We start from the raw sequence: 12,952 nt of genomic DNA, 5'->3' as shown, positions 1-12,952 counted from the left end.
TTTTTCCAGTTCTCTGAGAATTGTGCTTGTTACCTGTAAGACAGCATTATTATATTGAAGGGACACTCAGTTTTTGCATTAAAATACATCGATGACGGTTTTTAATGTGTCAACATCCAAGCTATAGTCACCATACCAGAGGCCATGTCTCTGGCCACGTAGCATGTAATTTACAACAACTAAATATCCCTTTATTTAAAGCATCTGCTGGTCAGCGATCATTTGTTGTCAGTTTGTGCACTGGAAAAGCCTAGATAAAGACCTGAAATTAAGTAAGGCATAAAACTAAAGGCAAATATTGTTACATAAATTTCTTGATCCTACAAGCATTTTAATGTAGGTTTTAACATGTTATTGTACCATAGAAATATTTAACCAAAACTTAGGTACTTTTTTTTCCTCTTTTTCAGTTAGATATATATTTCTTAAAACCTTTATGATACATTACACCTTTGTCTTGTATCACTAAAAAGGGGAGTGTACAATGAACTTCTTACTTCTCACTTATTAATTGCACAATTTATTGAGACAGGCCTGAAGTTATCTGGTAACCATAATAATGTTTATAAGGGAAGTAAACAGTATTCCTCAAGGAGCCAATTACAGTTTATTTTAAGGTATCAAAGGCAACTTTGCAAAAAATTGAGTTTGGAGCATTAGCTTGAATATAATATTGCAAAAAATTTACAAGGGGTTTATTACATTAATGTTTTCTGATGATTATATTGAAGCTTGGTTAAGTTGCTGAATGGAAAATCGTCACCCTAAGAAGCAAGTAAATACTCTTGGAAAGCAAATAAGAAGAAGTGCATCAAACATCTTCCAAAAATGGAGAAAGGAACCAAAAACATCAGGTATCAATAATATTGTTTAACTGTTCCCTAATCAGCAGCCTGCTGTTGTGTCTATTTGCTGCTTTGCAACGTCTTACTATATTTTACATTTGACTCATTTCGTCATAATTTTACAAGCATAATTAAGCAACCTCATAGAACAATGGTCACACCCAAGACAGTGTATAAAAATTTAATACTTATTAATTGAGTGTTTGTTCTGATAACTAAAGGTCAATCTGGTGGAGTTGGGCAAGTTGGTACAAGCACAAGTTTTAATACTAGTGAGCAAATTAGTATCAAATATTATTACTTCTGCCAAAGTGGCCTGTAATGTTCACACTTGGTTCAATTAAGACTGTTTATTTATTCTTGAAGGTTCTGAGCAGAAAGTAGAGAGTGTTATTTCAGATTATCAGGGAACATCAGCTGGTGCAAGCTGCCTTGATCAAGGTACATTAATTGTTTAGTTAAACATTTTAGAGAAGAGAAGTAATGATGTCACAAATTAAATCTGTGAAGTTATGGGATTGGTTAGCACAAATTTTTCAGAAAGAACAAATCATTTACATCATATATAGAGGAGAGTAGTGAGGATGTCAGAAAAACTAAATTTGTGAAATTTTGGGATTGGTTAAACTAGCATATCAAGAAAGAACAACTTGAAAAATGTTGACTTGCTAAAGATCATTCTGTTGGTGTAAATTGATCCAAGCCATTGAAAATTTCAGTTTTTGTGACTTCACACTTCTTAGCTCTTCATATTCTCTACATGTATTGCTGATACTGATCAGTGGTAGATCCAGACCTTCAGGAAAGGGGGGGGGGGAGGGCAGTCTGGAAAAAAAAAATTACCATGCAGGCCCCTGATTGATCTAAAAGTAGGGGGGGCCTCCCCTGGATCAGCCACTTCTGATAGATATGCCACCCAATATTAATTGCAACAGTGATATTTCCAATAAAATGAGTTAACTGGTCAAAGCAAGTCAAGTTGCAAATCTTGAGAAACAGTCACATGCCTAACTTTAGGAACAAGACGTTTCAAAATCGTTTTTTATGTTGGGAAATTATTTAAGATTAGTTGTCCAGTCATGTAATCCCGAGAACTATACCTACCTTGATTTATTATTTTGTTGTTAAATGTAATGTTGATATCCATCTGGAGGATTTGAGCTGGATACAAGCCCTTGTTTTGCTGCAGTTGAGTCTGAGTCTGGGGTGGGGGGTGGGGGGGTACTTCTTATAAGAGGCTAATGGGGATGTGCCGCTGGATGGGGTCACATTTTCACGACTGGATTGACTATAATGGGGTTGCATTTTCAATAGAGTTACTAGAATGGGCTCACATATTTTCTGATTTTTGGGGTAAGAAAGTTCTTCACATTTACAGTTAGCAAACATACCAGAATGTTTGTACTGTAGCTAAAAAGTAAAGTGTTCTTCATTCAATTTAAAAAATTTGTCAATTCATTATATGATGACCTATTTAAACGATTTAAAAGGTATATACATAAATAGACAGTGACTAAGCTGGGATCGCGAAAATTAAATAATATTATATGCCCAAAAGGTGCTAAGATGGGGTCTATAATTGGGCATAAAATAGACTATAATGGGGTAGGGGCTCTGAGAGGCCAGCGGGACATACCCAGCAAAAATTAACACAAGTACCCCCCGCCTACCCTCAGGAGTTGAGTAGGGCATTTTATATAGATTAATATTATTTTTGTATAGCCATGTTGTAGCTTATCCACAGACAGTGAAACCTGTAATAAGCGGATACCGTATTAAGTGGACACCCTCTATTAAGTGGACAGTAGCCGAAGTCCCAAAATTTATTTCCCTTATTTACTTTAAATGAAACGTTTATTAAGCCGACACCTCTATTAAGCGGACGCGGACACCTAAAAGGTACCTGAAATAGTCGTTTCTATTGTTATTGTACCAACGTGTATTAAATGGACACTTGTAATCAAATTCCACCACCCAACATGCCGGACACCAAAAAAGGGGAAAGATTACCTTGAATTGCCACCTACAACTTTTTCGATTTTTACGTTAAAAAGCGTTACCTGACGAACTTAATTTATTAGTTTCACAGTACAGTATTGTTTTCTATTTCGTTTTGTTTGTATAGAGCTTGTTTCACTCATCTGATTTCTTCAAATTTGAGTTGCAATCTATGTTTATGGTACTATGATTAATTGGTCCACTTTGATAAAGAAATTAATGCAAACGTATATCGTGAAAGTCACTGGGAGTATTCTTAACATTTCCACTGTTCATTTGAATGGCATTTGACATCTATGTGATGTTATCTATTGAAACTTGTATTAGATGGACACCCTGTATTAAGCGGAAACTACAGCATTCCCCGAGGGTGTCCACTTAATACAGGTTTCACCTGTAGTTTGTTTTGAAAAACAAATATATTGTTATTTTATCATTCTTTAAGGTTCTGAGAAGGAAGTAGAACTGCGTGTTGCAACTGATGACGTGGAAGCATCACTTGGTAACATACATATATGTCAAAGCAGCCATGTTGATCAAGGTAGAACTTTCAATGTTACTGACATTTTATAAAGCTATTTCAAGGTAAAAAATTTCAGTTTTGAAAGGAAGCCAACTGTGAAACATTGCTTGTGAAGTAATGAGTTTTTTGAAGAAGAGTAAAAAAATCAGTAATTTTGACATCAGTGGCTTGTCACTTACCCTAGCTTTGAAACAGAAGCTTGGGGCAACTTGGAAATAACTAATAAGCAACATAAACCTTCCTTTTAGATAATAAATTAATATTTGTGTCCCTCATAGTAACAGGACGCATTTTCTCTCCCCTGATTTCCATTTTTCATATTTAGTAAATTTTAAGCTACTGTTACATGCAGACAATCTGCATTTTCTTCCAGCTTAGCGAATCCCCTTATGATTGAAAAGAGGCCCTACTTCATCCTTTCTTGTTTCAAAGCCGTGCCATTTTCGGAAAGCATTCTATAAGGTACGCTGGAGCTAAATTGGGGAAACAATCTCCCTTTTGAGGCCAGGAGTATTTCATCTCGTCATTCTTAATAAAGAATTTTGACCAAATTTTGACTAAAATTGTAGATCATGCTCACCGCGGCACTTAATAATAAACAACAGCCCACTTTACAGTTACAGGTGCAAACGAGGCTAGAGTTGACCTTGTTTTGATACAACCCTTCCTGCTTTATCATGTAAATCATGTGGTTCTTATGCTAACTATTATTTTTTCAGCAAAATTTCCGTAAGAAAAAGAAAGAGGTTTGTATCAAAACAAGGTCAACCTCAGCCTCACGTTCACTCAAAGGCTAGGACATTACGCACACAACTGTAAAATGTATCATTTATTCTTAGCGAAGCTCTCTCGCGCCCAAAGCGTGTTTTGGCGGTAAATGGCCACCTGCTCTTTTAGAGAAAAAAATTTCGATTACATCTAACTTCCATTGTTCTATTAGTTACAGATCTTTTTCCCCCAAAATGAATGATCCACTGTACGTAATGTTATAAGCACAGATTTGAAAGATTTCTTTGTAGTGGTTTCAAGTTTATGTTTTGGTTGAGTACATTTATAAGTGCAACAACGAGAGCTTCGCCTTAAGCCTTGGCTAAATCTGTATAATATTTTTGGATGCAGATCCCATTTGTTTGTAGCTTTGGTTCAAACGTGGAATTTCACATGTGCTGACTTCAATGCTAATGACGAAAATCTATTGGTTCCCGCTCATTTACATCAGATTCGGCAAGTGTGGAATGCGACGTTGGAACCGGGTTTAAGATTTATGTCTACAGCTTAGAAATAAATTAAATTTCAGGTGTCCCTTATTAGTAAAGGGGGCAACCGACTTTTCCTTCAGCGACGTATTTACCCACACCAAAAGAGGTCAGTTATTCCATCGTCTTGTGGTTTTTGTTTTCCTTGGAGGCAAAGGTTGGGAATTAAATCCTCGCGCTTTTCAAATGTATCGGCTGAAGTATTTTAGAATTTTGGCGGACCATTTTTGACCACTTTTTGGTAATATTTTGTTGTTAATAACTTTGTAGCTCCAAGTGGCCTTGAGCAAGACTCAAGTAGGTGGAATGACACTGGAGCAGAGAGTGGAGCATCAGGTCCAAGTCATCAAGTTCGCCATGAAAACGGTATTGGTATGGTTAACAGAACTTTTAAAGTAAATAAATAAATTATTTATTATTAAAAGATCTCCTATAGTGATGAAACGTCTTTTGCATACGACCTGGAATTCATCATTTTTATTATTCTCTCGCCACAGAAGCACGCTATCATTTTCTTACTAATTACGCAAGAACGCAATTTTTCGAAAGTTTGGAAACCGTATTTCGCGAAGATTTAGATTTTAGGAGCACAAATTATGCAAAGCACAGTATAAATATTCGGGATTTCCTCATTTGTGTAATCACATAAAACTGAGACCGAACTAATTATAAGAGACCGACAGGCAAAGTTCGATGCTCTGATTGTACCCCCAAGAACTTTTTGAAAGATAAATATTAATTGATATTTTGCCTTTTTTTCTCAATTAGAGCCATGTTCCGTACACGGCGGTTTCGATGTAAAGACCTGCCGAAGTAAATTAGCTGATTATTACAAGGACTCAGCAACTGTGCCCACATCCGTCTGGTCCACGTTAGATCCTGTTGACATCCATGAAATCTACACAAGATTGTCGTGGGTAAAGCAGGAACAACACGCAGCTGGGCCATCACAAACCGAGCTGAATCATTACTGCGATCTTTTCACTGCGAACAAGAGCGATACGTTTCCCAAAAGAATACTCGTGCAAGGACAAACGGGAATTGGGAAAACCACGTTTGTTAAGAAGCTGGCTCTAGACTGGGCTCAACTCAATCTGGACGATGAAAAGGGTTATGACGAAACGGCCGTTGCCTTGAAGAAGTTCGAACTTCTCGTTGCCGTTAATCTAAAAGAAGTATCAAAACATCAAAGCCTCAAAGATGTTTTAAGCTGTTCCAACATTTTTGCCGAGGAGGATAAATCCATGACAGAGGGCCTTCTCAAATATATCACCGACAACCAGGATAAAGTTTTACTTGTGTTCGATGGCTACGACGAGTATCGGTGCGGACGCGACTCTGACATCTTTAAGATATTCAAAGGTGACAAACTGAGAGACTGTTACGTATTGATAACCAGCAGAATTTCCAAAGCGGATGACTTGCGAGAAAGGAGAGTCCTAAAAGTCCTTCGTGCTGAGATTGTTGGCTTTAGCCACTGTGACATTTCGTCTTACATGAAGAGAAAGCTTGGGAGCGATAAAGATGCAGAAAATCTACTCGATCATTTGCATGAGAAAGACTTGTTTGCTCTAGCAAAAAGTCCATTACTTCTCTTATTTTTATGCAATCTGTGGAAAGAAGGTCACCTGGAGAGCTGGCCCAAAACAAAAACAGATTTGTTTGTGCAGATAGTCCAGAGTGTTTTATATCACAATCAAGCGAAACATTCTGCTTCTGCTTCTTGTGACTTTCGTGAGGTAGAAGATTTCGAGGAGATCCTTTGTGAAATCGGAAAGGTGTCGTTGGATAGTCTTTTCAACGACGATCACGTGTTTGATTACAAACAGCTGCCTCCTTCCATTTTCTGCGAAGAAAGTTCTTTTATTGGCTTACTTCAAGTAACGAAGCACATACGAAACAGCAGACCATCAGGACTGGTTTCCTTTGTGCACAAGAGTATTCAAGAATTTCTTTCAGCATGGTTCATCACCTACAGATGTGTTATCCCTGAAGGAGATCTTGGTCCAGTTGAAAAGCACGCTCGCACCTTAGAGGGTTGTGTTGCCTTAGAGAACGTTCTCATGTTTGTATGTGGCTTAACTGACCAAGGGGCCGCGAAAGTTTTTAAGCATTTGGAGTTGGTGAGGATGTCTGATCCTTCATTGGATTTAACCGCAACTGTACCAGATGTAAAGGAAACAGACAAACCGTTATCGGAGGTCACTGAGAGGCACCGCACTTTCTTTTACCTGGTTTGGCAGTCGTTTGAAGAAGTTCAGTCAAAAGGTGAATTGTTAAGGAACTGTTTCGATTGCGTTGATGGTGTCTTCCTTGATGGAGAATTTCCTTTTGAGCTGCTTCAGTTAAAGGATTGCAATTCTTGTCGGTCTACAGACTGGTCTATTCATTTCGATTTCACTTCCGAGTTACCTTTCGCGTATTATTTTCTCCACAAGCATCGCTCTCTACTCACGCTTAAAACACTCGAACGTATAAAGAATGTAAATACTGAAATTCCGAAAATGTGTGACTTTGTTAAAAGGTTCTTGGATTGTAATTGTGGTTTTATATCAAAGTTTGATTCATGTCGATTCACCGCTATTCTTAGTTATAATTCTGGCAAAGTACGTTTTTTTATTAGAGATTTGCAGCTGCTTTGTTTCAACCATGCCAAGGTATTTATTGAAGCGGATGGAATTACTACTGTAACCGACTTTTCGAGGTTGCGTTCAGGGTTATTTAGTCTGAAATTTCTTACACGCTTACAAGTTTATGACAACTTTCTTGACAATTGTAACGCCGAAGAGCCTCTTGCACTGATACGAAACTGTGGCAAACGTTTAAACATTATTGAACTTCGTAACAGAAAGCCTGCTTTTGATTTCATGGTTCGTCTCCTACAAGAAATTCCCACGCTAACAGAGAAGTGCTCGTGGAAGATAGGAGAGTTTCTTGAAGACACTTTGGAAAAACAAGTGTTTGGACCTTTTTTGTCATGTGTGCTGACACCAAAGGGAGCTGAACAACTTATCTCTCTGCTGCCACATTTTAGAAACACGATCACTCTCTGTCTTCACGTAGGACATTGCTCGTCATCGGCGGCTGCAAAGTTAGTTGAAAGTATCACACACGAGCAACTTCAGCACCTGGTACTCCGTGAGCTCACTATGACACCAAACCTTGCTGCAGCGCTTGGTAGATCACTGCCCACGTTGACATCGTTACGATTTCTTAAATTAAAAGGGGCGACAAAGCAAAGCAGTGAGGAGGTCGTAGATGTTAAGCTGTCATTCAGTTTAGACAAACTAAAGAAACTTTCTTTAGGTTGTTTTAGCATGAGAAAGAACTTTACAACATTCATAGAAAGCCTTCAATTTTCCCCCAACTTGTTGGAATTAGACCTTCGGAAGCTGAATCTTAATGGAAATGACGTGTGTTCTCTACTGGAAAGTGTTTCACGCCATAATCCCAGACTGAGAATATTAGACCTGCGGGGTAATCCCTTGGGTGACTCAGTAACATCTATTATACCGTACATCAGGAATCTACCAAGACTTCTTGAACTATGGATTGATCAGGAAGATTGTTCCGAAGCAGGCGGGAGAAATCTCATGGACATTTGGCAAGCAAATAGTGAACTTTTAATCCAACCAGCGCACTTCTTGTTACTCTGACCACGGACAATTTCATACTGGAAAGAGCAATGATACAAATGGTACGAAACAACAGCCAAAATTGTTAATTAAACGAGACTTACCTGTAAGTCGTGGTTTGATTGAGATTCTACCGTAGCATTTGCAGGAATGAGGAGGTCACGTGAGATAGCAAGTATGGGATATCCGAGCTCAGTCTTAAAAGCGGTTTTGTGGGGCTTTGACAAAAGCAGGAATGAGAGGTCGCAAACAATAGAGATGGGGTAGGGTGGGATGTGACCTCCTCATTCCTGCAAATGCTACGGTAGAATCTCAATCAAACCACGACTTATAGGTAAGTCTCGTTTAATTAACAATTCTACCTCGCATTTGCATACAATCGGAGGTCACGTGAGACTTTAAAGCTCAAAGCCACAGAAAACTTAGACATCAAAAAGTGGTGAATGAACACAACATAACATGTATTTGTAATAGGCCTCTTACATGATAGTAGTAAGTACTGCAGCAACAACTGATATCGATATATGATAAATATTCACCATCAGCAATCTATACGTAGGCATTGTTTGAATATGCACTGGCTCAAAAAAGAGAGTTATTTGAGATTACAATTTATTATTTCTTATCTCCCAGAATTGCTGCAGCAAAGTTGTTTGCAGTTAGAACAGGGCGATCATAGAATTTGGCAAAAGTAGAATCAGAACGCCATCCAGCAGTGTTCATTATGACCTGAACAGGAACATTCAATGCTTTAGCTGCTGAGGTAGAGGCACCCCTAGTGCTGTGGGGTTTGAAAACCGTGGTATCAATTCCCGCATCCTTCCTGGTTTGTTTTATCCAACGTGATATTGTGTCCCTTGAAGCTGGTCCATGAGGCTCAGCATGGCAAATAAGCAACTGCTTTGTCTCTTTCCTGAGAGGAGCTGTTCTTTTAACATAAGCTGAAAGTAGCTCCACGATACACAGTCTTTTGTCCAGGGGGTAACTATGAAAAGTAATAGGTAGTAAATGTCTGTTCTGGCCCCCTTTGGCAGTTGTTTGTTTTAAAACAGAAGAGATGCGAAAGACATACTTTCCAGGTAGGGTACTCATTTCTTCCAAGGACAAGGACTGTAAAGTCTGAACTCTCTGTGCAGACAATAGGGCCATAAGCATGACCAGTTTCAGGGTAAGCTGTTTCAGTGACATATCATCAATGGCTGGAAATGTCTTAAGGTGGTTAAGCACTATTTGGGGGTCCCAAGTCTCAGAGTAGCGTGGAAGGGCTGGCTTTTGATTAAACAGGCCAGTCATAAACCTTGACACCAAGGGGTGGACACCCACTTTTACACCATCAACTGTAGGAGCTGTGGGTACCACACCTGGGTAGACCAGTATGGGTACACAAGTATGGCTGTTGTTCTGCTTTCTTGGATAAACTGGAGGACTTTGCCTATGAGGCTGAAAGGAGGAAAACAATAGATAAGTTTATATCTGGACCAATCCAGAGTGAATGCATCAATAGCTGCTGCACCTGGATCTGGTTTCCAGGCTACATATGGAGACAATTTGTGGTTCAGCCTCGATGCAAACATGTCTATTTCAGGATCGCCCCATTTAAGTTTAAGTTCGTCTAAAATGGTAGGGTCTAAGGAGCCTATCAGCCTCTGTATTTAATTTCCCTGGTATGTGGGTGATTGATAGTGCTAGCTGCCTCTGCATGCACCACATGAGAATTTCCCTAGTTATATCATTGCAGTTCCTAGATTTAGAGCCACCCATACTGCGGATCTACGAGACTGCAGTTGTATTGTCACAAAGCACTTTGATGGTACAATTTGTAAGGTGACTGCAGAGTGACTGCAGTCCCAGAAGGATGGCTTTTAACTCTAGGAAATTAATATGAAGTTAGGATTCCTGGAATGACCATCTACCACTTGCAACACTTGAGGTACCCTCTATCACTGCCCCCCAGCCCATAAGTGAGCTGTTGAATGTCAAGGTTAGATGTGGGATTTGTGGTGTGATGGTTTGTGGATATTGGTCAACATTATTTATCCACCAAAGGAGGTCTTGTTTGCACAGGGGTGAGAGTGTTACTTTCCCCTCAAGATCCCAGCCATTTGCTTGCAGTGCATCAGTTTTGATATTCTCTAGAGATCTATAAAATAATGGCCCATAGTACACTCCTGCAAATGAGGATACCATCAAACCCACAACTGAGGCCACCTCTCGGATTTGAAAAGGACCTTGTATCTGCACAAGGCTGTGACACTTAGATCGTACAATATCAGCCTTCTCTGGGATCATGGAGATGGTCATATTCTTAGAATTCTATATGAATCCCAAAAATTTGGCTATCTGAGAGGGTGTCATGACAGATTTAGTATCATGGATTGTGAAGCCAAGTGCCGTGAGTAGGGCAACCGTGTCAGCAAATACTTGAGATAGCTTCTCTGGTGTTTCTGCCATTAGTAATATGTCGTCTATGTAACCCACTATAAGGTATCCTTTGGATCTCAGTGTTGCATAGACTGGTTTCATAAGCTTGGTGAAGACCCTAGGGGCCGAGGCCAGGCCATTTGGCAAGCAAGTAAACTCGTAAAGGGTTCCGTTAAATTCAAACCTTAGGTATTTTCTGTGCTGGAGATTTATAGGTACAGAGTAATAAGCATCCTTGAGATCTAGAACTGCCATCCAATAGTCCTTTTTAAGTAGTTGGGCAGCTGATTGGAGGGATTCCATTTTAAAATGCTGGTAAGTAACAAACTCATTAAGATTTTTGAGGTTCAGGATGAGTCTATGAGACCCGTCTTTCTTTGGTCTTGTAAAGACCGAAGAGATGAATTCTCCATTGCAGTGTGTTGTCTTGCTTAGAACACCTTTATCAAGAAGTTTTTGAACCTCTACTGCAATAATGTGTTCATCACCTTTAGAAAATTTTATACAGGGCACATATGTTTGGTACGGTAACCGTTCAAAATCGATACGATAGCCCGATACAATCTCAAGGATGCTTGGGTCTGAGGTAATAGAGCTCCACTCAGAAAAGTGATGAGCTATGTTACCAGCAACAAAATTTTGCACAGCACAATTTACCGTGTTAAGACCATGAGCTACTGTGATGACCTCTTGTTTGGGTTCATCTTTGGAGACTCCTTGCGACGCCAAGGTCTGAATGTTTGGCCTTTGGAGTTTTTTGGATTCCGTTGAGAAAAAGTGTGTCTGTTTGTATTGCTGCTGCTGTAACCACAAGGATTCCTCTGAGATCCTCTATGGTGTTGAACCTTTGCACCAATCTTGTTTACATCACCTATGTCCTGAAACTGCTTTTGGAGGTCGTCACCAAAAAGCAGGTCTGTGAATGGTACATGAGGTGAGCAAAGGGCGGCGTAGTCTTTGCCAATGTCAGGTTTCATGAGCTGTTTTCGCTGCATGTTTAGTTCATAGGTTACATGCGTTAGTAGTGACAGGGCATCAAGCCCAAATTGCTTGATCAGCTGCATGCCCTCTTTGTCTAACCCATGCTTTTCTGACATGGTCAGGTCTGTCAACCGGGCAACCGGGATTATACTCTTAACGAGGGCTTGCTGCATCTTGTACAGTTGTATGTCCCTCTTTTGCGTGTGCTCACGAAGTTTTCGCCAAATACCCGGGTTGACACGTGTTGGTTTTACAATTTCACAGTTTTCCGGTCGAGCTTGTCGCTCGAGCTTCTCTTTAAGGACTTTGTCTGGCAAACGATTGCGAAACATTTTGCCAAGGAGCTTGGCAAATTGTGGGTTTTGTATGTTTTTCCCGATAGAGTCTTCACACTCGTACTCTTTCTGTAGTTCTGTAAGTGTTTCATCTTCGTCCCCGTTACCGAGATCGTCAACATCGCCGGCAACTTTAGCCATGAGTGTTTGAACATCCTCGTTATCCGAGGTATTTTGCTCGCTCGAGGAGCTCGAGCATTCTTTGGCGGGCTTTTTGGCGGGAACGGCATTTTGATGTTCCTGGCTCGGTCGTTTGCCAGGGCCTTTACCCGTCGTAGAAGGCTTTTCCTCCAATTTATCGAGTCTTTTTGACACATTTAATATTGCCAGGGAAAGACTCTTAAAGTCGGCAGCGGACAGCGAAACGTTCGCGCCGCTTGTACCAGGCTCGGCCGCCTTATTTTTATCTTCTCCAGAGTCTTTCAGTAATTCTCCTTCCTCCAGAACTTCATCCGATAGCGGGTCGTCGTTGAGCGCCTCACGTTCGTCTAGTTGCGACATCAGGAACGGTCGATCAGAATAACGTCGGAAACGCAGTAAAAATCCTTAAAAACCTATCTCTATAAGTTACACAACTGACTCGCTCGGACACCAAACTTGCACTGAGCTCGGATACCGCATACTTGCTATCTCACGTGACCTCCGATTGTATGCAAATGCCAGGTAGAATATCAATAGTTTGTCTATTAGAACTTTGACCCAATGCACGTGTTATTTTTTTAATCCTATCCATTCAACATCTAATTATTTTACGAAGAACTAATATTTATTTGTAAAAAAATTAGTGCAGATACAACAACTCATCCTCGTTCCCGTCCCCTGGAGCAAGTAGACGGGAACAAGAGAGAGACTGGGAATGAGGGTGACAAAACTTGGTAAAAAAGAAAGACAATAACGTTTAAAAGGGAGGATCATTTCGCTAGGGAAGGCCTGAGTTATATTTCGTAAGGCTAGATGC

General features: G+C 39.9%; 2 protein-coding genes across 2 annotated transcripts; one reads left to right on the top strand and one right to left on the bottom strand.

Moving 5' to 3' along the window:
• Positions 1 to 996: 996 nt before the first annotated feature.
• On the top strand, positions 997 to 8,278 carry LOC140926164 (NLR family CARD domain-containing protein 4-like). The gene is made up of 6 exons (XM_073375950.1): positions 997 to 1,016; positions 1,067 to 1,089; positions 1,212 to 1,286; positions 3,289 to 3,345; positions 4,893 to 4,994; positions 5,391 to 8,278. The coding sequence occupies exons 1-6, from the start codon at positions 997 to 999 to the stop codon at positions 8,276 to 8,278; spliced, it is 3,165 nt and encodes a 1,054-aa protein (XP_073232051.1).
• Positions 8,279 to 8,872: 594 nt separating this feature from the next.
• LOC140926163 (uncharacterized) lies at positions 8,873 to 10,558 on the bottom strand. The gene is made up of 2 exons (XM_073375949.1): positions 10,337 to 10,558; positions 8,873 to 9,697 (listed from the first exon to the last, which is right to left on the bottom strand). Exons 1-2 carry the CDS (start codon positions 10,556 to 10,558, stop codon positions 8,873 to 8,875), a joined length of 1,047 nt encoding a protein of 348 aa, XP_073232050.1.
• Between the last annotated feature and the right edge of the window lie 2,394 nt (positions 10,559 to 12,952).

Source organism: Porites lutea, chromosome 2, assembly GCF_958299795.1.
Source record: "Porites lutea chromosome 2, jaPorLute2.1, whole genome shotgun sequence".
Lineage (NCBI taxonomy): Eukaryota > Metazoa > Cnidaria > Anthozoa > Scleractinia > Poritidae > Porites > Porites lutea.
The sequence above is the reverse complement of the archived record's forward strand: the minus strand, read 5'-3'. Positions and strand labels throughout refer to the sequence as shown.